Source organism: Lissotriton vulgaris, chromosome 2_1 (assembly GCF_964263255.1).
Source record: "Lissotriton vulgaris chromosome 2_1, aLisVul1.2, whole genome shotgun sequence".
Classification (NCBI taxonomy): Eukaryota; Metazoa; Chordata; class Amphibia; order Caudata; family Salamandridae; genus Lissotriton; species Lissotriton vulgaris.
Genome location: NC_141687.1, coordinates 341,937,126 through 341,962,278, shown reverse-complemented (window position 1 = coordinate 341,962,278; position 25,153 = coordinate 341,937,126). Strand labels below are relative to the sequence as shown.

General features: G+C 48.1%; 1 protein-coding gene across 5 annotated transcripts in view; it reads left to right on the top strand.

Annotated features, from left to right (window-relative positions):
• Window positions 1-25,153, top strand: part of ANKRD13B (ankyrin repeat domain 13B) — a 475,220-nt gene that overhangs the window by 396,009 nt on the left and 54,058 nt on the right. For 2 of the 5 annotated variants that reach the window (XM_086955096.1, XM_086955098.1), the window contains exons 11-14: window positions 12,028-12,185; window positions 13,982-14,134; window positions 17,297-17,457; window positions 24,249-24,402. In XM_086955096.1, the coding sequence (XP_086811222.1) occupies window positions 12,028-12,185; window positions 13,982-14,134; window positions 17,297-17,457; window positions 24,249-24,402 (626 nt within the window). The remainder of the gene's footprint in view (window positions 1-12,027; window positions 12,186-13,981; window positions 14,135-17,296; window positions 17,458-24,248; window positions 24,403-25,153) is intronic. The other 3 variants (XM_086955095.1, XM_086955094.1, XM_086955097.1) reach the window with 3 other exon arrangements.

Below are 25,153 nucleotides of genomic sequence, written 5' to 3'. Positions count from 1 at the left end.
TTAACTTAAGAGGTCGTGTTAAGCGAGCTGTTTTACCACATACAATCCTGTAATCAAATGAAAGGACACCACACAAGTATATATTATAAAAATATATGTGTTTATTTCTAAAATAATCCCCAGTACTCTTTATGAGGAAAGGGGCACAAGCGTTAAATCAAAAGCACAGTATAACATACAAAGTTGCACAATTTTGGGTGAGGGCCGGTGGCCACTTAAACCATATACTAAAAAAGTGGTATAAGAGATACCAATCGAACAGTGGTTAGGCCTAGGGCCTAGAGATTCGCTGGGAGCAGTCAGGACTAGCAATGCTGAAGTCGGGAGTAGCCCACGGAACTCGGGTGCAGCACGGAAAGTGTGGCTTGCACCAATGCAATGTCAATGGTGCGTAAAAGTTACACAAAGTGAGTTAAAAGATACTTCCGCTGAACCTAGAGGAACAAAACTTTAGACACAGACCCTAGAGGTGTGTACCAGTGTAGGAACACCGGCGTTGCAATGTTACCTCACCCACAGGCCGTGGGTGCACAGGGTCGAAGTGGCGTCGGGTTTTGACACGCAGGCTCTTGGTGCTTGGAGCTGTTGAAGCTGCAGGCGATGTGAAGCAGAAGTGTCCGGTGCGATCCAAGGGTGGATCGAAGTAGAAAAGTACCTGAAAGCAGAGGGGACAGAGTCTGGGTCACTCAGCAGTGACCAGGGTGGAACCAGGAAGGAACCAGGCAATGTCGGGCGCAATCAGGTGGTTGTCAATAGGCTTCTCTCCGCTGTCACGTGGGCTCTGGGGCATCTGCGACGTCCAGGAGCAGGTCACGCTCTGTCCCACGTAGGCTCTCGCCGTCAGCACCGTCGGCTTCAAGATTGCAGCAAACAGCACTTGGCAAAAGCAATCCACGCGGAACCGGGAGATTGCTTATCACTTGAACCAGGAGGGTCAGAGTGGGGGCTCCTTTTTACAGGAGCTGGTGCAGATCTGGAGCAACCAGAAAAGCGAGTCGTATTCAAGTTTTCGTCGGCACAGGGGCCACAAGCCAGCTGGCAAGTGACCGGACCAGCGCGTCGAGCCAACACAAGCAGAAGGGCCCCACGCAGCACTCGTCGAGTGTGGAGGGGGTAGCTCTGGTGCAAGTGGAGCTCGGGGTTGGGGCTTCTCAAACCCCGGTGTACAGCTTCGAGGGTCACTCGTGGGCTGCACGGTCAGCGTCTCGTGGCCTTTTCAAGATGGCGTGCCCCACGCTTCCAGTCGCCTCCACTGGTCTCAGCTCTGCAGGGACTGTGGATCGGGCAGGGAGAAGGCAGACAAGCTTGATCTCGTCGATCTCTGTCGCTCGAGTTCCGGCGGGAACTGCAACAAAGCAAGGGTCGAGGGCTGGATGTTGCCTGTTTGCACAGGGTGGTCACTCCTTGACCACAAGGGAGATTCTTCAGTCTTCTATGTTGAGTAGAATGTCGAAGGGTCCAGAATCCGTTTCTTATGTTTCTTCAGGATGATGCGAGTTGCATTGGCACTGCTCCCACTCTTATTCGAATCTGGTGGGCTGGACATCCTGCTAGGTCCCCTCCTATGGGTGGGACCCAGGAAGGGGGTGGTTACACCCCTTTCCTTTGATCCAGGCCGCGCTGGGACTGGGGCTGGAAGGCCCCAGAACCGGTTTGGCCGGATTATGCAAGGGGCAGCCTTGTGCTCCCCAGGCAGTGTCTGGTTTCTTTGAAACCTCCCTACTACAATCCACTATCTCCTGTCTGGGGTGGTTTGACACCGCCCTGCGACAGGAAACCCTTTGTCCAGGCCACCATATGCTGAGTTTCGGTCAGCAGCAGGAGGCCAGACCCGTGTCTGTGGCAGGGGCATCCATTTTGTGGATCTGAGGCTCATTTTAAATCAACCGCGTTTCAGTAAAGTAACATGTCTTATCCCTCTAGAAGGGTGGAATGATACCCCCGTCGCCAGAACTGGCGAGGGGGTAGTATTCCAAATCATATGACACCTTACACGACATGTTTTGATAAAGCCAAACCAAAGTTGCTATATAACCGCGAGGATTATAAGGCGCTTAAGAGTATATGGTATGGCATTATCCCGGATCAGCTTAGGGAGTTGTTCCCGACAGCTGCAGACAGGCTCAGCTCATGCCAGAGCTCCATCTCACATAAAACCACGCACTCTGCCTCCAGGATTGATGAGGCCTTCCATAGGAGTGGCTTACAGGCTATATATGTGTCCAGATATAGGTTTAGATATAGGTATACTATATCTAAGCAAGGGGTGATTACACCCACTTGCCCCAGCTGAGTGATCAGCCAGTTGTGTCAATTTAAGAACCAGCCAGGGGTGGCAAAAGCTATGCTTCAGCCCCTGGTAGGCCTTGGTGGCACCTATGCCCTGAGCACCTATAGTGCATGGTACAGGGGCTGACAAGGAGTCCATTTCCAATTGTGGTATGTACCTAAGGTACATGGAATCCATTTTACAGAGAGAGCAGATAGCCTGGGTCCTGATTAGCAGGGAACCAGGCCAACTAAGTCGAAAACCAGCTAAACACAAGGCAAAAAATCTGGGGTAACCATAGTCAGGTAGCCACCTTCCTACAGTGACATTGTGTCACTAGCATATTTTTTTTAGATGAGCATCCCATATTACCAATTCAGACTGCTGGCACCCATGGGATTTAAAAGAGTCTAACTTCTCAATGGATTCTCTATTGAAATTCAATTAATATTTTTTCATAGAATAATTAATCTCACAAATTATAATTATAACTGTACGTGAAATCCCCGAGCCACGTGGGCAATCAATGCAGCATTGTGCATGAACATAAAGGAATTAGTCCTTACATTGTCAACCTAGTACTATTTGCCCTGCAGAGATGGCATTTTGGTATTACAGTAGGACTTGTGCACCCCTCTTTAGAATACTTAATGTGCACCTTCTGTTTTCATGGTGGTGCATTTGAGATGGGGAGTTACCTGCTGTCCATGGAAGCTTTATATTTTTTTAAATAGGCAATACCCACGTGATCTGGTGCATGTCTGTATTGTAAAACATATACCAGGCCAAGGCACCATCCAATGGAGCTGGAGAACCATGAACATCCAAGTGGTAGTGGTCTACATTTAGAACCCCTTTGGCGGGCGCGGGAGCGCACTGTGCAAAAGGTGAATTGGTATTCTCAGCTCATCACCCACTTGAAGGGTTCAAGTATGCACTGCACTGCAAGGCGAGGGGCTACTGTCCCCTACTTGGACATGTTTACTTCTTTGCTGCATTTGGCTGCTCGTCTTACATCTGACACAAGGAACTTTGCCCACATCATCCTGGTGCTCAGAGACCTCCACTGGCCACCACAGGACGCCAGAATTAAATTCATGCTTGCCCATTTTACTTCAAGGTTCTTCATCGACAACATGCCAATTACCTCTAGGCCATCCAAAAGGATTCCGTCACTGACAAAGATTTCAGAGGCATAGATGTCCTAAGTATAGACCCTCTTTGGAACTCTTTCTGTCTAGCTATAAAATGCCATGAAAAATGACTCCTCTTCCGGAAAACTTGAAAGAATGTTGGTAAACCTTGAGCTGGTCTTGTAATCCAATATCCCATAATGCTCTTGTTTCCTCCTCTCTATTTCACTCCATCCTCCGTCTCATCTCATCTCCTTTCCTCATTTGGCAGTAAAGAAATGTTGATTGCCATGTTTCATCATAAATCTGTGTTTCTTCTCTTTGATTTCTACACGTTGAAATGTATGAAGACCCAGGTCTCTAAAGTTGTTATTTGCAACGTGCATTTAAACCTGTAGGGGCTGAGTTCTGTTTTATAAAAAGGGCAAATAAATGAACATTTTGAGCGTAGTAAGGCAATACACTCAGCCTTGTCGGTACACTCTTTACCCCGGTGGGTTACAGTACCTATTAGCAGTCACACTGCATAGATTTTTATAAAGTGAGCCGAATGGGGAACTAAGGCTGGTTTAGAGGGATCCCAGTCTGCTAGCTACAGTTACTCATAAAACACAATGAGGAATCCTGGCTTTTGGTGCATATGGCTTCCTCCATTTCTTTTCTACCAGTATTTAATTTCTACTGGTGATTGCAGGTGGCAAGCGTTGGCATTTTTTCTTAGCACTGGAACATATTTTTTAGCACCAGACTGATATCCAGAACACGGGATGGAACGGTAGAAAAAGGGGAACGAAGAGAAAAATAAAAAGCAGTGAAGAAGGGATAAAGTAGGGATGAGAAATAATCTACAACATTGAGATAAAGTGTTGGTTGGTGGAAAAAAGGCATGAAATGGAATCAAGACTTGGTAGCTGAGGAGGAGCTACGACAGCAAGCAAGATGGCCGCATAGTCTCTCGGCTCCGCTGACCTCCGTCCTACGCTTCAAGATCCTGTCACCTATCCTGATTTCCTGCCCCGGATCCGTGTGTGTGCACTAATCCGCACTCCGATGGTGTGATCCCGGGGTTTTCCTGACATTGTGGAGCGTAGTAACGTCGAGGACCGATTTGTGGCCTAACCTAGTCTGGAAGCCGGGGTGTTGAGTGCTGGCTATGCCGGGTCCGAGTTGAACAACAGCGGACTGTTGAGGGTGGCAGGGTCCGGTCTGTGGAACTTTCGAAATTTTCGGATTGCTTTGCTACCATCTGCAGCCTGGTGTTGTGTTGGAGGTGAGGAGACGAGTGACGCACGGTGCTGTGTTGCGGGGGTCCCTGACTCGGAGGCCCGGCATTTGCATCGCCGGCGCACCTTGGGTTGGAGTCTCGTTGTGCACTAATGCATGCTGACGGTTGGTCCCTCTATGCCTGAGGAAATATGGAACCGGGCGGAGCAGGCCCAAAGTGGCCCATCATTGCGGACGGTGCTGGCGGCCCCAGAGGCACTTCAGGCGACTGTGGCAGCTCAGACCTGCGGCCTGTTGTCGGCGGCAGATGGACTTAAAGGACTGAGACCGGATCCTGACTCGATGCCCGAGACCCGGCAGCCAGCTTGCCTTTTGATCGACGCCCCAGTGGCGCACTTAGACCCGGTGCTGGAAGCTGTGCCTGCCCCTACAGAAGTAGATCTACTCGTACGGGCTGTGATCGGTGACTTAACTATCTTTTTGGAATCCCCGTTTTTGCAGCTGTCGGAACATTCAACTGCTGTCCCTATCCTGGAACCTTTTACTCGGTACTGTGAACTGTTTTGGATTGTGTCGAACCCCCTCCCCGGTCGGTTTCTCAAGATGGCGGATGTGATAATGCCTGGCTTCGGAGACGGGGAGGGACATTGTTGGTACCAGCGGCTTACTTTGGGATCTACTGTTCTGTTCTTTTTCCATCTGCTGAACCATGTCCGACCACTTCTGTGTATCTTTTGACATTTTGATGATGGGGCTTTATTCGTCTGAGGAACTCGGCGAATTTGATAGACGGGGCCAAAGCTGAGACTGTTGTTTGGGTGGTTCTTTGTGGTTTTATTGGTAACGGGACTGCTTCATTAGATTAACGGAGTCCGGGGCAGGGTTGGCGGTTCCCCCCGGGATGTATTTTCAGTTTGGAATATTCGGATGCGACAGTTTCGGGGGGACCCCTTTGTTAGGGTGGGGGGGAGAGACCGGGAGCACGTAGAAGATTGCCCTCCTCCATTTCCCCTCTTAGGGTGGGGTTTACTTTCTTTCTGTCTTTCTCTGGGTCTTTCTATATTTCGGGTTCCAGTTCTTGGGCGACAGGCATGCTGCTAGGGGGGTAGGCCGTAGTCCTCTGCAGGGGTGCAGGGTGGGGGTTTGGGGGATGGGAGTTTTGTTTTTTGCTTTATTTCTATGGCCTTTTTTCTTCTTATCCTTCTTTACCCTTTTCTTTTCTTCTTTACTGGGTCAGTGTAACAGGTTCATTTTTATGGCCATCTCTGCTGTTTCATATGTGCCTCAATTCTCGCGATGTTTCAGTGCTACTGGGCGGACATTTAGCCGTCGCGAACTGTATTTGTACTCTCGCTTATCCTGAATAGTATATCTTAACGCCGCTGACTTACACGAAGATGATTTAACTGTGGACATATTGCTATTTCGCCCCCTCACCCCTTTTTTTCACAACTTGAGGTATTGTATGGCACCTGATCCTTCTATCTTATATTATAAAATGGAACCTTTTTATCCGGTTACCAACTTGATATGTTTTACAACCAGTACGTATTGTGGACGTGGCGAATCTGCTCCCCGGGATGCTGAGTCTGGGTTTTGATTGTTTTATTGTGTTGCAACTGCTTAGCGGCCGGCCCTGGGGGTTGTAGGCCCGTGTTTGTACTTGGTTGAAATGTCAAATAAAGGTTTTCCAAAAAAAAGACTTGGTAGCTATGGTATTCAGCAAACCTGTGCATTTAGCAACATCATCAGCATAAGAAAACTTTGCCCCACTCCCTAACGTATTTCTGTAAAAATGAAATGCTTCTATTATTCAGCCTTTTCTTTTAAAACCATGTATTTCTTGTGGTGTCACACATTTTCAACTTGCTTTCTGCAACAGGCTTGTCTTTTTGTTTTATCAATGCTGCGCTGAGGGTATGAAGGTTTTTAGGTCTCGCCTGAGACACCACATGCGCTGTCTCTTCGAGACATTTAGTAAGTGGCTTTTTAAAAGTGCCACCAGAGGCTTTTGCTGGCCTACAGCTTGTGTTCACGAGTTTGTGCACGTGCACTGCTGCCATCTGTGTTTTTATTGCTGTAATCAGGCTCCTCTGCTTGCACTACTCCCTCCCTTTCCCCCTCCCTCCTGGTCAGCTTCATTTGTGTCTTCTAGCTCTGAATCATGCTTCTCTGCTCGCACTCCCCCTCCTTTCTCCGCCTCCTCTTCGTCAGTTTCACTTGTGTCTTCTATCACTGTGAATGCTCCTGCTTCCACTAGGCACACACACCACCAGCCGTCAGTGCACGCTTTCACCAGGCACACACACACCACCAGCCGTCGGTGCATGCTTTCACCGGGCACACACACCACCAGCTGTCGGTGCATGCTTTCACCAGGCACACACACCACCAGCCGTTAGTGCACGCTTCCACCAGGCACACACACCACCAGCCATCAGTGCACCCTTCCACCAGGCACACACACCACCAGCCTTCAGTGCACGCTTCCACCAGGCACACACACCACCAGCCATCAGTGCACGCTTCCACCAGGCACACACACCACCAGCCGTCAGTGCCCACTTTCCCCAGGCACACATACTACCAGCTGTCACACACTACCAGACGTCGGTGCACGCTTCCACCAGGCACACACCACCAGCCATCAGTGCACGCTATCACCAGGCACACACACACTCCACCAGCCATTGGTGCGTGCTTCAACCAGGCACATACACCACCAGCCGTTGGTGCAACGCTTCCACCAGGCACACACACCACCAGCCATCGGTGCACGCTTCAGCCAGGCACACACACCACCAGCCGTCAGTGCACACTTCCACCAGGCATACACACCACAAGCCATCAGTGCACGCTTTCACCAGGCACACACACCATCAGCCTTTAGTGCATGCTTCCATTAGGCACACACACAACCAGCTGTCAGTGCACGCTTCCACCAGGCACACACACCACCAGCCGTCAGTGCACGCTTCCACCAGGCACACACACCACCAGTCATTAGGTCATGCTTCCACCAGGCAAACACACCACCAGCCGTCAGTGCACACTTTCACCAGGCACACACACTACCATTCGTCACAACCTACCAGCCGTCAGTGCACGCGTCCACAAAGGCACACACCACCAGCCGTCAGTGCACGCTTCCACCATGCACACACACCACCAGCCGTCAGTGCATGCTTCCACCAGGCACACACACACCACAAGCCATCAGTGCACGCTTCCACCAGGCACACACACCACCAGCCGTCGGTGCATGCTTTCACCAGGCTCACAAACTACCAGCCGTCACACACTACCAGCCACAGGGCATGCTTCCACCAGGCACACACCACCAGCCATCAGTGCACACTTTCACCAGGCACACACACACCACCAGCCGTCGGTGCACGCTTCCACCAGGCACACGCACCACCAGCCGTCAGTGCATGCTTCCACCAGGCACACACACACCACCAGCCATCAGTGCACGCTTCCACCAGGCACACACACCACCAGCCGTCGGTGCATGCTTTCACCAGGCTCACACACTACCAGCCGTCACACACTACCAGCCACAGGGCATGCTTCCACCAGGCACACACCACCAGCCATCAGTGCACACTTTCACCAGGCACACACACACCACCAGCCGTCGGTGCACGCTTCCACCAGGCACACGCACCACCAGCCGTCGGTGCACGCTTCCACCAGGCACACACACCAACAGCTGTCAATGCACGCTTCCACCAGGCACACACACCACCAGCCATCAGTCCACGCTTCCACCAGGCACACGCACCACCAGCCATCAGTGCACACTTCCACCAGGCACACACACCACGAGCTGTCAGTGCACACTTCCACCGGGCACACTCACCCCAGCTGTCAGTGCACGCTTCCACCAGGCACACACACCACCAGCCGTCAGTGCACACTTTCACCGGGCACACACCACCAGCCGTCAGTGCACACTTTCACCAGGCGCACACACACCACCAGCCATCAGTGCACGCTTCCACTAGGCACACCACCAGCCGTCAGTGCATGCTACTACCAGGCACACACACCACCAGCCATCAGTGCACGCTCCCACCAGGCGCACACACCACCAGCCGTCAGTGCACGCTTCCACCAGGCACACACACACCACCAGCCATCAGTGCACGCTTCCACCAGGCACACACACCACCAGCCGTCGGTGCATGCTTTCACCAGGCTCACACACTACCACCCGTCACACACTACCAGCCACAGGGCATGCTTCCACCAGGCACACACCACCAGCCGTCAGTGCACACTTTCACCAGGCACACACACACCACCAGCCGTCGGTGCACGCTTCCACCAGGCACACGCACCACCCGCCGTCGGTGCACGCTTCCACCAGGCACACACACCAACAGCTGTCAATGCACGCTTCCACCAGGCACACACACCACCAGCCATCAGTCCACGCTTCCACCAGGCACACGCACCACCAGCCGTCAGTGCACACTTCCACCAGGCACACACACCATGAGCTGTCAGTGCACACTTCCACCGGGCACACTCACCCCAGCTGTCAGTGCACGCTTCCACCAGGCACACACACCACCAGCCGTCAGTGCACACTTTCACCGGGCACACACCACCAGCCGTCAGTGCACACTTTCACCAGGCGCACACACACCACCAGCCATCAGTGCACGCTTTCACCAGGCACACACAACACCAGCTCTCAGTACAGCAGGCAGGCTCTTCTCAGAGTTTCTTGGTAAATATGTGTTCGATGCCTGGGAGGGAGTAGGTCAAGTTTCCTTAAACCATGCAGTATGCAGGTGCAGTACATGAACTCCTGTGTGAGTGAGCCATGCTGCCTGCGGCTCACTCACTCCACACTTGTAAATTGCACCTGCACCAGGGTTTTTCTCATTTGCAAAGTTTGGCGCATGCACACAGCTAGGCAGCCCCAACGCCCCCTGGAATGACTGCTTCCTACAACCAAAATGGAAACAACATTCAGAGCAATGAAAACAAGTTCATTTGATGCAAAGAACTGTTAACAAAAAACCATGTCCAGCTATTGTAGATCTGGCAACTTAAACAAAACAACAACAAAAAGCAAACAAGCATTGGCATAGCCAATAGGTCTCGCTTTTCGGACCCTATAAGTATTTAAGTTATGCAGCAGAATATCCTTGGTGCAACAACACCAACTGTTGCATGGCTAAACACTTATAAAATCCCAAACGCGAGACCTATTGGCTATGCCAATGCCTGTTTTGGTGTAGGTATGAACTCAACTGGTCTATCATTTGAAGATGATGGATGAAGCAGCTACCCGTGAAATTTCCAAACGTACTATTTGTAAAGACTTTGGAACATTATATGGTTATGTTTTGTGTAATGCTGATTATTTTATGGTGGATCTAGTGAGACATTAGCCAGAGTGAAGAAGATGATTTGCGGTCTGATCCGAAATGTGGAGATATTATTATTATTATTATTATTATTATTATTAAGAAGCTTATAGAGCGCACAGCTACCCCCGAAGGGGGTGTCCCGGTGCTACAGAATACTTGTCAATCAGAGGGGGAAGGACCGAAGCAGGTAGGAAAGAGGGAGAAAGAATTTAAGGGAGAGTGAACAGCCAGGTCTTAAGTTTACGACGGAACACTTGCTCAGAGTCGATAAACCTGAGGTCCAATGGGAGGCAGTTCCAATATTTGGCGGCAGCCACTCCAAACGTTCTGCCACCGCACCTGGCGCGGCGAAATCTGGGCACCACCAGGAGATGTAGACTGTTAGATCTTAATGTTCTGACAGAGCGGGAAAGTTTAAGTCTTGTACTCAGGTAGGCAGGACCAGAGCCATTGATGGCACGAAAGGCCAGGATCAGGATTTTAAACTGGATACGTCTGGAGATGGGAAGCCAGTGCAGTTCTTTCCGATAAGCCGCAACAGAGTGGCGGAAGGGAATATTTCCAGATAATATGGCGGCTGCATTTTGAATCACTTGTAACCTTTCAACAAGGTAGAGAGGGGCGCCTGCATAGAGACTATTGGCATAGTCTAAATGCGACGTGATCAGGGCATGGACAATGGTCTTACGAGAGTCCAAAGGGAGGAAAGGAAAAATCTTCCTGATCATGCGCAGTTTGCCAAAGCAGGCGGATGTCACCTTGTTGATCTGGGCTTTACAGGACAGAGTGTTATCAAAATGGAAACCCAGATTGCGGGCAGACTGAACTGGAATAGGAGGCGGATTCAGAACAGCAGGCCACCAGAGGGTGGTGGGGGGAGCAGATTTTTGGTTAAAAAATAGGACCTCTGTTTTGTCAGCGTTTAGAACCAGATGGTTTGCAGCCATCCAGGAGCAAATATTGCCCAGGCAGTTGCGGAAGTTAGAGAAGTGGTGATCAGAGTGGTCTCTAAAAGAAAAAAAATAAGCTGCGTATCATCAGCGTAAGAGACCACCCTGACCCCCCACGACTCAACCACTCTGGCAAGAGGGCCTAAATAAACATTAAACAACAAAGGGCTCAAGGCCGAACCTTGAGGCACACCGCACAGGAGAGGTTTATCGTCTGATTCAAAGGGCCGCAGAAGAACTCTCTGTGTCCTCCCAGTAAGGAACGAACTGATCCAGGTCAATACAGTGCCTCCAATACCCAGCTGCTGCAGGCGATCCAGTAATATATCATGAGACACCGTATCGAAAGCGGCGGACAGGTCGAGGAGGACCAGCATAGCCTCCTCTCCCCTGTCCACACACTCTCGAATCGTCTCCGATACCTCTAGCAGAGCAGTTTCTGGGAGAAGAGCAAACAATGTAGAAGGTGGGGAATTTGTTGTGTCACTGACATTTTGTGTTTGTTATGCAAATAGTGTTGTGAAGGAATCTAATATTGTCAAGTGTGAGGATGACTTTGTTGGTGTGTATGTTCTCATGCCTTTACAATTTCAATTATCGATAAGAGTTTTGTTGGATAGGGATTGTAGATGATCGATAAAGTATGTTGATCGGCTTGTGATTTAGGCAACATCTGATTTACATTAAGAAGAGAGCAGGGCAAGGAGTCCAGGCTATTATCCCTTCCCTATAACCCGGACTGTTTATTTGATGGGATTCATAGACGTAGGGAGAGCTCATCATTAAAACCACAAGAAGTTTCCCTGCTGAAGGCTTGAAAGTTAGAATAGGAGTCACCCGGAACAGTGTCGATGTTGGACATATATTTGGTGACTGACCCAACATTGCAAAGACAACATGAAGTATGCATTACCGGTCTCTGTACTTCTTTTCTCATCACTTCTACCCTTTCCTTGTTCAATTGTATTTTGAAGGTAAAGCAGGTCAATGGCAATAAAATGTGATGGTGTTTTAATCACCCCGGTTCATTTCATTTCCGTTCTTAATCTCCCCCTGTGCAGGTTCAAGGCAAAGCTCTGGCTCTGTGAGGACCACCCTTTATCCCTGGCAGAACAAGTCGCCCCCATCATTGACCTCATGGCCATCAGCAATGCACTGTTTGCAAAACTGCGAGATTTCATCACACTCAGACTACCTCCGGGCTTCCCTGTTAAAATAGGTTTGTGACCAATATGTGTGTGAAATTGTCTAAAGGTTTACGGTATGCCTGTCTCTGGAAAAATAGCAATGCATGATTCCTCAGGGGTTTTGATGGATATCTAGATCTGGTCGGTTGTTACTCAATGGGCATAGAAGGTATTCAAGTTCTGAAGGTGAAAGATTACCAACATCTAAAATAATCCCCGCCTCTTTTGCCAAAAAACGAGAGAGTAAATGCACATGTCCTGCTGTTTATAAAGCACTTCATACTGGCCATGACCCTATTTCCAAGAATTTCAAATTAGAGTATGCAAGGGAAACATGGCATAGTGAAAAGAAGCAATGTGGCCAAGGTGTCACATTTTGCTCCAAGGGATAAAGCACTAAGATATCCTGCTTTTTCATGGACACTAAACTTCCATAATGGGGAAACAAGTTTCCATAATGGCAGCCAATCCAATATCCAGTGTGAGTGATTTTTGTGTTTATTTGTAGGTTACATTTGATGCATTGTATGTGGAACCATCTTATCCCTCCCCAAACACACCCCTACGTATTTGCAGTAGTTGCTTAATGTCAACTATGTCTCAGTTAAGCCCCTATTATCAGCCAGCAGCGGCAGAGCAAGCAAGGACAGCAGGAGGGTTGTAGAGAAAATACCAGACAAAATACCCACCCACTCTTGCTCATTTCTCTCCCCTGATTTCCTTAGTTGTTTACCTCAAACTTCTTTATCAGCGCCTAGAGCGGATTTCTGTTTTTGGGACTGTGGTCAGCTCCCTGTTTCTAAGGCATATAACTAACCAAGGCATAGGATAGGGCCAGTTGACAAAGATAACACCATCTATGGCAGCATGACATGGAATATATCAAAATGCACAGAACCTTCACTCAAATTGGAACAGAACATACACTGGCACTGGGACAGGAAATACACTGGCACTGGGACAGGAAATACACTGACACTGGGACAGGAAATACACTGGCACTGGGACAGGAAATACACTGACACTGGGACAGGAAATACACTGGCACTGGGACAGGAAATACACTGGCACTGGGACAGGAAATACACTGGCACTGGGACAGGAAATACACTGGCACTGGGACAGGAAATACACGGACACTGGGACTGGAAATACACTGACACTGGGACAGGAAATACACTGGCACTGGGACAGGAAATACACTGACACTGGGACAGGAAATACACTGACACTGGGACAGGAAATACACTGACACTGGGACAGGAAATACACTGACACTGGGACATGAAATACACTGACACTGGGACAGCAAATCTCTTCACACTAAGGGATAGACACACACCAGTGGGACCAGGAGACTCAAGCAATGGGAGTGAGGCAGTGGGCCAGGGAATAAACTCTATACAGAAACAGGTAATGCACTGACCCTGCGACAGTGTAGCACCCACGTCAGGGACGGGGAAAAGTACACAGGAATTGAATACACTCACACCCGGTGTGAAAATTCAAAGGTAGCAAACAACAGTCTGCAAATCAAGTTACCCAGGAGCAGCAAGAGATCAGGTAAGTGACAAAAGCAGTTCTGTACAAAGCCGGATAATGTATGTTACATACCCTATGTTGAGAGATTTATACTTCAGATCCACTCCCAGTGCCCTGCTACTCTTGTGAGGAACCCTTTGATATCCCCCTGGACTGGTCTATAGGTTCTCTCACAGGGGCCCGTCAGGACTCATTGTTATCCCTTACTGAGCCATATTATCACCTTATTTGGACATGGGGTTTCATCAGTGCATCAAATAATATCTCAGTATATGTATTCGAACAGAAATTCCAATCTTCCACATCCTGAATGCCCGCATCACTTTTGGGAACCTGAATGGCTGTGAAGAGCGCGTGAGTTCGGTGCGTCAGAGTCCGGGCAGCGAGGCGCCTTCCCCCAGCAGTGACTCCTCCAGCGTCAGCAGTTCCAGCTCCATGAGTATGTATCCACATCATTACCACTGCTGACTTATTTCACAAATAAAGTTCTCAACTCTTGTGTTGCGTGATGTGATTTGCATCTGTATTTTACTACTTTCCTTCACAAACCCACTAATGTCATCTGTTCGAATTAATTTAGGCTTCTTTGATGTGGGTTTACTCTTTTAGTTAATTTTCTCCGACTTTCCTAATATTCAACTCTTCGTCTTCGGCATGTGGTCTCTTCTTCTCCTTCAACAATGTGTAATGTGAGACTTGACGGTCATACTGTTTGAGTTGCAGTAAAGTTCTTTGGTGCACTGTGTCTTCTAGTTCATAATCCAAGATGGTTGACATATTCTGATCACAATGAAGTGAGAAGAACTTGAGGCGACTGTTTGTTGTCATAAAGTAGGCAATATCACATAACGCTATTTATATTTTTATTAACATCTCATGTTGTCCTTTTATGATGATAAAAAGTGTTGCACACCTGCATTGGCAAGTCAATATGCAGAAAAGCTGGTAGTTTTGGCCACCATTGAGTCTAGTTCCACTTGAGTTCTGTGCCTATTTCCATGTCATTCCCATGATTTACATCCATACAATACCTGGCCCCACTCCGGCCTATTGACAGAATTGTCTGTGGGACACTTCCTAAAGATCTGTTGTAGACCTGAAACTGGCCCATTGAGGGCATCCCACTCTGTTGTAGGGATTCTGCTCAAAAACAGAACCATGCTTGGGACCATATAACATAGGCATATAAGGACTTAGTCACCATACCACCTCAGTACCTGTGAGCCTGAGTCAGACTAGTTATAGTGCTTCACTTGCCCTCCTATCCTTACCAGAGAAACAAGTGAATTGGCACCCCAGAACTGAACACTTTTGACCCGTTTAGGGATCGCGATAACAGGACACACCCTTTTGCTCACTCATTCGTACTTGTCAACAATAAAATAAAAAATATGAAGGAAGTTTAGAATATTTATTCAAACTATCATGTCCTAAAATGCAGTATTCGTGCCACAATTGGAAAACAAATGCATATCAAAAATACCATTAGCCTTGAAATGGTATAAGGCAGATTAGCCTTCCCCTTTTCTACTGAAGCTAAATACTTATATATCAAAGATCTCTGGGATTAGTGGCTAACCCCATGGAGGGCAGTGACACTGGCTGCTGGGGTGGCCAAGACAGAGCCTGCTGCACACTCCACTCTACAGTAAGAGGCCCTCAATGCAAAGCAAAACCAAACATTCATGAACTTCCGGTGTACTCTATGGAATGCAGGGCATGAGTTGGGGGTACACGCGGGTGGACGGCGTCCACCCACTTCTTACACAGGGTGAATGCTGTCCACCCTGCCAAGAATTTGGGCCCCACTGAATAACGTGCTGAACTAGTCCGACACTTTCAGCAGCACCTGCACTTTGTCTGCTTCCATCTGCAACAAGCAACAACGTGCAGGCGCATATGGGGCTTTCTTGTTTCAGACTCCTGCGGGGCCATAACAAAGCGATACAAAAGGGGATTTTGGACGGAGCGTCTGAGCAAATCAAACACTCACCCCCAGTCAACTGATCTGGGTTTAATCCATCACCATTCTTTAGCCCACTCTTCCACCCCAGTTCAGACATGGCCATATGCAAATCAGTCTGACCCTGTGCCTCATGGGAACAGTCCAGCCCGAACTGCCAAACCATGTCTTCCCTGGACCGGAAACAAGCATCCTATGAACGGTTTCGGATTCATAATCCTCATCAGCCAGGCCCATAACAAAGGCGGAATCTGAGGGGTCATCGCATCTCCTTTTGTTCCAGTCTCTTGGCTGGGAGCAGTCAGGAGCCTCACACATGATGTAAATGAAGTGGAGGGGAAACAAATGCTCAAACCTTGATAGCTCTTCACACTTACTTAACCTCTGCCGTGCTCATGACGAGGCGCGGTGCGCCGGTGCTCATGACGAGCTCAGCTCGTCATGAGCTGTGGAACGCTCACATGCGGGGATAATTCCCCTGCTGTGCTAAGCGTACAACGGAAACGGGTGTGGTCATGACGAGCTGAGCTCGTCATGAGCACACAAGCACTGTGCCTCATGACGAGCTGAGCTTGTCATGAGCACCGGGGCGCTGTGCACAGCAGGGGAATTACCCCCGCACGGAAGGGGTTAAGAGAGGCAGCTTTTCACTTTGTTCAGTCCCTGTTTAGGAGATATGCATGCACTGTAAGAATATCCAATGTGTTGGTCTTTCCCAGTATTTACACAAAGCAATTACATTTATATAGAGCCTACTTCCCTTGCGGGGTTGTTGAAATAATTTAGGTACCATTTTTTTTCTCGTATAGCTCTACTCATTCAAATGCAGGGTGTTAGAGCGCTTTACATCAACAAGTGCATATTACATGTCCCAAAAAATATGTTTGTAAATGAATGTACAGGATGTATTACATAAAACTGGGGGATTGCAAGGTGTAAAAGTCACATATCTTCCATAGCTCACTGTGCTGTTACCCTCGCAATGCGTCCAAACATACACATGATAGACCTGCTAAACATATATGTGAGGGCTTTAGTTCAGATGTCACTTCTTGTGATGCCACTTCCTGTAAAGTCGTGGCCAGTGATGCCACTTTCTATGATGTCATGCTACGAGATGTCCTGGGCCGGGATATTGCGCACCGTGATGTCGCGACCGTGATGTCACTTGAATTCTGCCTAAATAACTAGGTTAGTTCCACCACTTCTTTTTTAGGGCTTGTGCCCTGATGGAATGTGCATAAAGGTGATCACCACAGATGGGGCAGACTCACTGAAGGGGTCAAAAGGTATGAGCAAAAAAAATCCTGCATGTCCTTCCAGGTTGGGTTCAGCTACAGCCAAAGAGAGCTCTGTGTCTTGTCTTCTCCTGTCAGATTCCTTCTGACAGTGGTGGGTTTTTGGATACTGAGGCAGTTGCCTCATTACTCCATATTCATTTAGAATTTGTTCGTCGCTGTTTAGGTTGCCTTGTTGATGTGTGACCCTTTGTCACAGTTGAGGTTGTATCACAGCCAAAGAGACACAATTCAACTGTGAATTATACCCAGCTCTGTGACTCCAGCCGAGCGTCTGTTTGTGTCTGCGGTTGCCTATTTACCTGTCGTGATTGCTGTGCCTGCCTCTGTGTCTTTACAGCTTCCTGTCGAGGGTGTGAGATAGACCCGGCCTTGTTCGAAGCCCCGCGTGGGTACAGCGTGGTGGGCAACCACCGGGACAGCAGCCGGGAGGAGGAGGAGGACCTCCTGCAGTTCGCCATTCAACAAAGCCTGCTGGAGGCCGGCAGCGAATATGACCAGGTAGCCTGCACCGCCCTCTGCTGGGTACTGAATGGAACCGACCCAAGCTAGCAATAATGCCTTATTAGAACAGCGGCCGCTTAAACCCTTCGAACCCTTGTCTATTCCATTGAGCTTAAAAAGAGGCAGCCAGGTTAACATGTATAACTTCGTAATGAATATGTGTTTTGTAGCAGAGGTCCACCAGAGCTAAACAAAAAAACAAAAACAAAAATATGAACATTTAGTGTGCTGAAAGTTATTCCCAGTATGCACTGAAAAACCTTTTGCCATAGCTTTAGTAGCTAAGGGTGGGAACTGTTTCTCTCTTTAAAGCATGTCCCCATAGAAGCAGTAGGCAGAAAATGAAAACACCTTTACTTTGGCTATACCTCCAAGGCAGTAGTTCTTAACCTTTTGACTTCATTAGACCCCCACTTAATCATTACTGGACCCCGAGGACGCCCCAATGAATCGTTATTGGAATCCTGGGACCCCCTACTGAGCCATTACTGGAAGTCGAGGGCCCCAGCCTAAGCATTTTCGATGAGTTGAACCACAAAAAAGTTCTAATGAGGTGAATCCTTTGTCCAGACAGTATTAACAAGTCAAAATGTCAAAATCGTGTAGTAATACTATCATAACTAGACCATATAATTAGATAATATTACTATGTACCGCATGATCTGCCACCTGCATAATTTAGTCAACTCTGACATAATTTGATCCAACCGTGCTGCCCAATTCCAGCGGCTCTGCTTATCAATAACAGACAGAGCGGGTTCATTAAGTAGTAATTATACTTACTCACTGACCCAGTCTGCTGTCCCACCGGGCCTGGGGCCGGCCCATGCTCTCCCTGCTTAAGGGGGGAGTTCCTCTGCCAAAGGCAGTGAGATACTAAGAGTGGTAGCTCTTCTACTCCTTAAAATGTGTCCCCATTTCTACAGCATTCGAAATGTTCCAGTCTTTAAAATGTTTTTGCACACATGCAGTAGTTAAGAGCGGGAAGTCATTCAGTCTAGTATGTCAGCATAGAAACAGTAGCCAGGAGCAAGAATTGTTCCAGTCTTTAAAATACGCCCCCTTTACATGCAGTACCTAAGTGTGAAGTTCCAGTCTTTGCCCACATCGATTGTGATGTCATCAACGTGGCCTGAGCTCTAGACAGATATCCCATTGGACGATAAATGTGTACGCCCTCTTCGATGGAACAGAGCTTTTAGTAAAAGACACACAGGATATATTTTGCCCACATGTTGAATGGGCGGCAGGGGAGAGGGGTTAAGGGTACTGCCATCTTAACACATGGGAACGCTGGGTAGTTGCTTGGGGGCCCACAAGTGTAAGGGCTGTATGCAGACCAGAATGTAACATTCATTTTCTATTAACCCCTTCCCTGCGCCGCGAATTCCGCTGTGGCGCAGGGGGAAGGGGTGACCAATCGCAATGGTGTAGGTATGACGAGGTTGGCACAGTCGGAGCAGGTAAGCCATTAGGACTGTTGGGCAGCGGATGGGGCCTAGTTGTTTAGAGAGATACTAGGGCTATCATGCCTCGCAAGGAGTAGGTAAGGTGCAAAATAAATAGTACTACAATAGAAGACCTGCAACTAAGTATTGTTTAGATCTGGCCTTTCGTGTCCCCAAACCAAGGCCTGCAGGTTAAATGTAACGCAATTCAGTAATATCTATCTCATATTTTACTGCAACATTAATTGCACTGGAATACTTTTTTTTTATAAACTGATTTTTATTGTTTTTGGAAGCAAGAAACAACACATGACGTCCCCCAGCACAACTGCCTAATACTGGAAGGGCTTATTATGAATGGCAGTAAATCCCACCTGTAAATATACATCATAGTCGTCCACAGTACTCCAACCTTTGTATGTTTTTGGGGCATCCCCTGGCCTCCTCATATACAGTCTTCTCTTTAGTTGAACACAAGTCCATCTCCTGTTTCCATGGATCTAGCGGAGGAGAAGAAGGCAGCCGCCACCCTCTAGCAATAGCTGTCTTTGGCAGTGCCACTCCAATCCCACCAGGTTCTTGTCTCCACTGTCATCACACACCCCTTCCAGGACTCCTAACAGAATGGACGTGGGTGAGGTGTCAAAGGCCCCCCCCCCCACTCTGAATGACCCCCACCACTCTGGATAGTGCCTCATTGATCTGGCCCTAGTATCTCGCAATCACCAGACAGTCAAAGACCATATGATAAAAATGTGTAGGTGTCCGAAAGCAGGGCCAACACTCTGGCGACTGTAGTGTGCCTGTGCGCCAAAGACGCTCAGGTGTATTGTAGGTCATGTGCAAATAATTAATCAATCTAAGCCAACGCTTGTAGGATATAACCTGTACTCTGGGCACCATGCACGCGTCTCTCCAGTCTTGAGTCTTCCGGGGGCCCCTCCCATTGTTCCCACTGGGACCGGAGGGGTGCAAACTAGTCAGGGGCAGGGGCCATCTGGGTCAGTGAAATGGGGGGTGCGCTTCAGGTTTTCTAAAAAATCACTCTGGCATATTATGGCAAAACACATACATGAGAAGCAGGGCATGAGGGAGCTCAAGAGGTAGTGAAAAGGGAGAGCAGTGTACATTGTTAGGGGTACTTCAAACACAATATTTTGTGAAATAACTAAAAAAAAATTGAAAACTTCTAAACAGAGGAGAGAAAGAGTATATGTATTTATTTTTTTGTCTGTGTGTGCATGTAAAAATCCCAAATGTAATCTGACATACACCTCACCATAACTGACTGAAAGCACCTGTCCCCAACTATTTACAAGAAAATACATTTATTAGAGGGTGTAACACCTCTCCTGAAGCTCCACCCCGGGTCAGGAAAGCATATCATAAGGGATCAGTAGATACGTGAAATTCCTTTCTCAATGATACATCCCATAAGGGTCTGGAACTCAAGGGGGCTACCTTCAGGGATGTTCTCCAATAAGCCACGGTGTTTCTCCAGAGCATGGCATAGTTGCAGGTAACTATAAAACTGAAATCCATGGAAGCCAATCTCTTCCTTTAGAGCCGGATAAGATATAAGGTATTCACCCTGCCATATGTCCCCCACCCTGGAAATATCAATCTTGTCACACCCATCAAACCCTTCTAGGGAGGTTGTCTGCTGCAACCACCTACCCACCCAAAGGGGGGGTCACCTGCATAACCTTCCGGTCCCATCCAACCTACTGCAGTGCCATACGCTAAGTCTCAAGAACCACCTTGGTGGGCTCAGGAAGGGAAGATGGAATAGGATTGCTATGCAGTAGCCCCTCCATCTTGCTTAGACCCATCCTGGCCACCTTGTTGACCACCAGCAGTTGGGCCACCCAATAATAAAGACACACATCCGCCATACATAGCCCCCATCCCATGGGGGTTGAATACATTTCCTATACTCTATATGGGAAGATTGATCAAGCCACAAGAAGGCCCGGATTTTGGCCTGTAGCTGTTGCCACCAAACCTGCGGCAAGCACAAGGGATCCTTTTTTAAGACATAAACCAGACAGGGGAGGGTGATCATGTTAAACAACGTGGTGCATCCTTAGATAGTAAGAGGTAACTTCGCCCTACAACTGGGGTCTGATGTTAAGCAGGAGTACACAGGTGGGCATTCAAGCTCATGCTGAGACCAGGCTCGAAAGCCACATACATGCCCAGGTACCAAAATCTCAGTCTGCACACTTCAAACCGCTGCCTCAAATCTCAGCACCCACAGGGGAACCAAAACTGAGCTGAGCAACGGAACTGCAGTGGTTGAGACCTTGGATGTATCAAGCTATCTAAAAGTTTTGCTCATAAGCCTTGTACTAATAACAATTAGAAAAGCATAACACCATCTGTATTTACTCTTGCAGAGCCTGTGAGGTGACAAGATGTGCGGGGGAATCTGATGAGAGGGGGTAAATGCAGGAGTGAATGACTGATGCAGCAGCATTCATTTTTTCCAAAATGTAGGTTTCACCAAAATGTGTATACCTAAATCATGTGTATATGCGAATAACTAAATCATGTTAATAACCACACTTCTAAATCTCATATTTAACTCATTTGAACTGTAAACATTATAATTCATCCTTTGCATATTGGATCTAACATATAAATCATTAATACTCAATATTATTTGTTAGACAAAATATAGGCTTTTAGAAACGCGTTATACCTCCACTGTGCAATGCTACACCAACGTAGAAACATCAAGAGGGCTCACACATGCACCTCTATTTCGATTGGCTTTGTGAGTTAACATCCCAGACTGAGGTATAGCAAGTCCATGTCTGTAGCTACACCACAAACACCTTTACAGCACTGAACTATCCACAGAGCTCTTGCAATTCTGGAAAACAGCCAGGCTTGTCAGAAGTTAACGGGTCAAAACTTAATGCGGGCCCTCGGGCATGTTCTTCTGATTTGGTCAGGTGTGATGAGCAATATCTCTTTCTAAGGGTTAAAAAAACACAACTTCAGAGAAATAGAAAATGTAGCTTCTGGCACCATCTAGTGGTGTGCCCACACAACTTGTTATTAACAAAGACGTTAGGCTTGCAGCAATTAACAATCTATAAATAAATTATGCTGAAGGAGAGCAGGCCCCTAGGAAACTTGGGGCATAATGCCAGTCCTCTTTTTCCTCTCTCCCTCCCCCCTCGCGCCCCCTGTGATGGCAATGACTATATCATACACTACTGTCCCAGTGCTGAGGCACAGCTTTTTGTTAGGTCAATCATTAGCCAAATCTCTTTGATTTTTCTAAAATTGTGCATAATATACTTATGCATATGGGCTTCCAGCTCGCGCTCTCAGTCCATTGGTCTGTTATTTTGTCACTCACATTTTTCTTCTGTCCACTACCGCATACAGCATGGGGCAGTGGGTGAACCCCACTTTAGCCGATGGCTAACTTCATTGTGATGACAACATTATGACCTTTCACAAGGAGCACATCCACACACAAATTAGTTTTCGTTTCAGTCCCAGAAACCACTGTGGCAATGCATGCATTTTGAGACAGACTTTTTTTTTATTTAAGACATTTTTTTTAGAATGACAAGACAGCTTCCCCAGCAGTAAAGTTAAACAAAAACCTTGAAAAAACAAAACAAGTATTAACAAAGCCAAAAGGATGGTATCCAGCGCCCGATCTACTAGCTTTGCCAAGGTTTATTGTCATAGAAGTGATGACTTCATGGACTGACGGCACATGCGCGCGGTGCTCTGCTCTGTCAGCAGTAGGTGTCCTGCAGAGTCTGGTAAATCTCCTTGCTGCCGCGACAGGGTTGAGGCTTACCTGGTTTCCAGCCAGCTCTACTGAATGAGCTGAATAACACATGACTTAATAAGAGCCTCGCGGGTATCCCTTGATCTCGTGCCATTTGTCTCTCGCGCAGCAGGTGAGATTGTGCCTATGGGCTTGATTCGGCCTCCCACCAGGTGCACTGCATAGGTAAATCGGCCAACATCATTCTGAGGCCTTTGTCCAGCTGTTGGCCACTAGCTGTACCTACCAGTTCACACCAGTGAGTACCTTACAATTGTAAGAAGAGGTGCACAGTGGCGGCACCTCCACTATGGCGGAGGAGTGTCGCCCGCAAAAAAGATAATAGAAACCGCTTTATTATCATTTTATTTTGTTTCCAGGCCGAGTCTTGGGGGCGAGGCTAGGGGGATGACAGGCACCGACGGGGAGTGATGGGCACTGCTATCAGTGCGCATGACGGTTTGGCCGTCTGTCTCAGTCCAACCAAACCGTCGTGAAAACACTGAAGCTCTCTCCAACCCAGCTGCATTGCTGAGTTGGAAACAGCAAAGCACAGGCTCCCAGTCTCCCTGGGAGCACAAATCCTTGACACTCAGGCCTATCCTGAAACTGCTCTCATGCATGAGAGCAGCTTCGGGATTGGCCTCAGGGGAGCAGATGACCGGCGATGCAGCGGGCTGGAGGTAAGTTTTTTTTTGGGGGGCGTCGTCACAGGGAAGGGAAAACTCACAGGCCCTGGGACAATCTGTGCTGAGCTGTGTATTTATTTCCCAACAGAATTTTTTGGGGGAATGGGAAAGTAATCTTTTTTAGGGTAATAGCACTTTGTTCACTTTGCATCAGGGGGCGTTGCATATGTGAGAATTCCGTCCGAAAGCCCTGTCTACTAAAATATTAGAAGGGGCTCAATGTAAAAAAAATAATGCCTTTTTGAGGCAAGCACAATGTTGGAGAAATATATTTATTTCTCCAAACAGATCGCAAATGGTGCAAAGATGTGTCTGTAGTGCTTGGCGATAGTAAATATGGCCCTGCGCTGCTCTCTCCCCTATGCGCTGTGCAGCAAGTTTGGTTGGTGTGCAATGCTGCGCCACAAATCCGATAAAGTATTAAGATTTGTTTTAAATGAGGGTGACTAGGAGGGGCTCCAGGTATAAGTGGGGACACCGCTATTATATGCATTACTGTGTATAGGAATGTGAGGTGAAAATGTTTGTTCTTGTGGTAGCTAAAAATCCTTAGTTCAGGTTAAGCTAAAGATATATTCACTTCACGTCAATAGCACCCAGTCAGTGAGCCTGGAGCCACATATTTAATGTTGCGTGGCGGGGGGACGGTATTGCAGCTCAATAAAGTTTAAGTACTGCAGACAAAAAGTTAAAGCTAAATTCTACACCCTTTGTGCACTGTTAGTGCTCGCGCAAAAGCAGCCAGGGTGTGAAAGGCCACCAAGTGCAGCTGCGCACCAGCACGCGTTCCTCGAGTGACGTCATCGTCTCCTTTTTTTTTCCTCACTTGTTCTCCGCCATTTTCCTCTGTAGGTGACCATCTGGGAAGCTCTGACCAATAGCAAACCGGGAACTCACCCGCTGCCCCACGAGAGCCGGAGAGGAGAAAGGTTAGTAAGGCCTGCAGAGGCGCCATGCAGGCCGGGCCCCGGACCAGACGACAGTGCACGAGGTCAATGTGTTTTAGGTTTGCCTTCTCTTTGTTACTATTGCAGGGGGTGACGGTGGTGGTCTATGCAGTCTCGCTGGTTTAGGGCTTGCATGTCTCTGTGGGATGCTCAGACTGGAGATGTGTTCTTGCTGTTATGTTATTGGAGGGTGTCTAGAGGTCATACGTCTAATTCTGGCTCGCTCTCTTGATCTACTCTGTGATCCTGGGAAAACTGTTTGATTCAGTGCCACGGTTCTTTCCTCTGACAAAACTGAGAGTTACTAAAAATTCTAACTCCTATTTTTAAGACTATACTAATGCGTGTTTACATTTCTATTTAACTCCTGTTTTGATGTTGTGTTCTGTCTATATTCTGCAGTTGGGACCCTCTGGGGTTGCCTCTTGAGAGGGGAAACACCGCTAATGACATCATCAGTGTGCTGGGAAGAAGTCGGTCTTTAGAGAACGACAGAAAGCTAAATGCCCATTTATGGGTAAAGCAATCTATAGTTTTCAGCAGGGTACAAGTCCTAAAAAAAGAAGTGGGGGGACTCTCCAAGTTAGGTAGTATCACAGGAAGTGGCATCAGGAGGCGCAACATCACATCACAGGCCTGCAGTCTCAGCGGAGAGGCCAATGATTGCCTGCAAAACACCCTTTGAGTGACTGGCTCTCCCACTAACTAAATCTCTTGCTTGATCAAGCTCGGTGATGCCCTCTGTCAGACACACACTGGAACTCCATCACCTTTTCGTTCGAAAGGTTAATCAGTTGCCCCTTACACCCC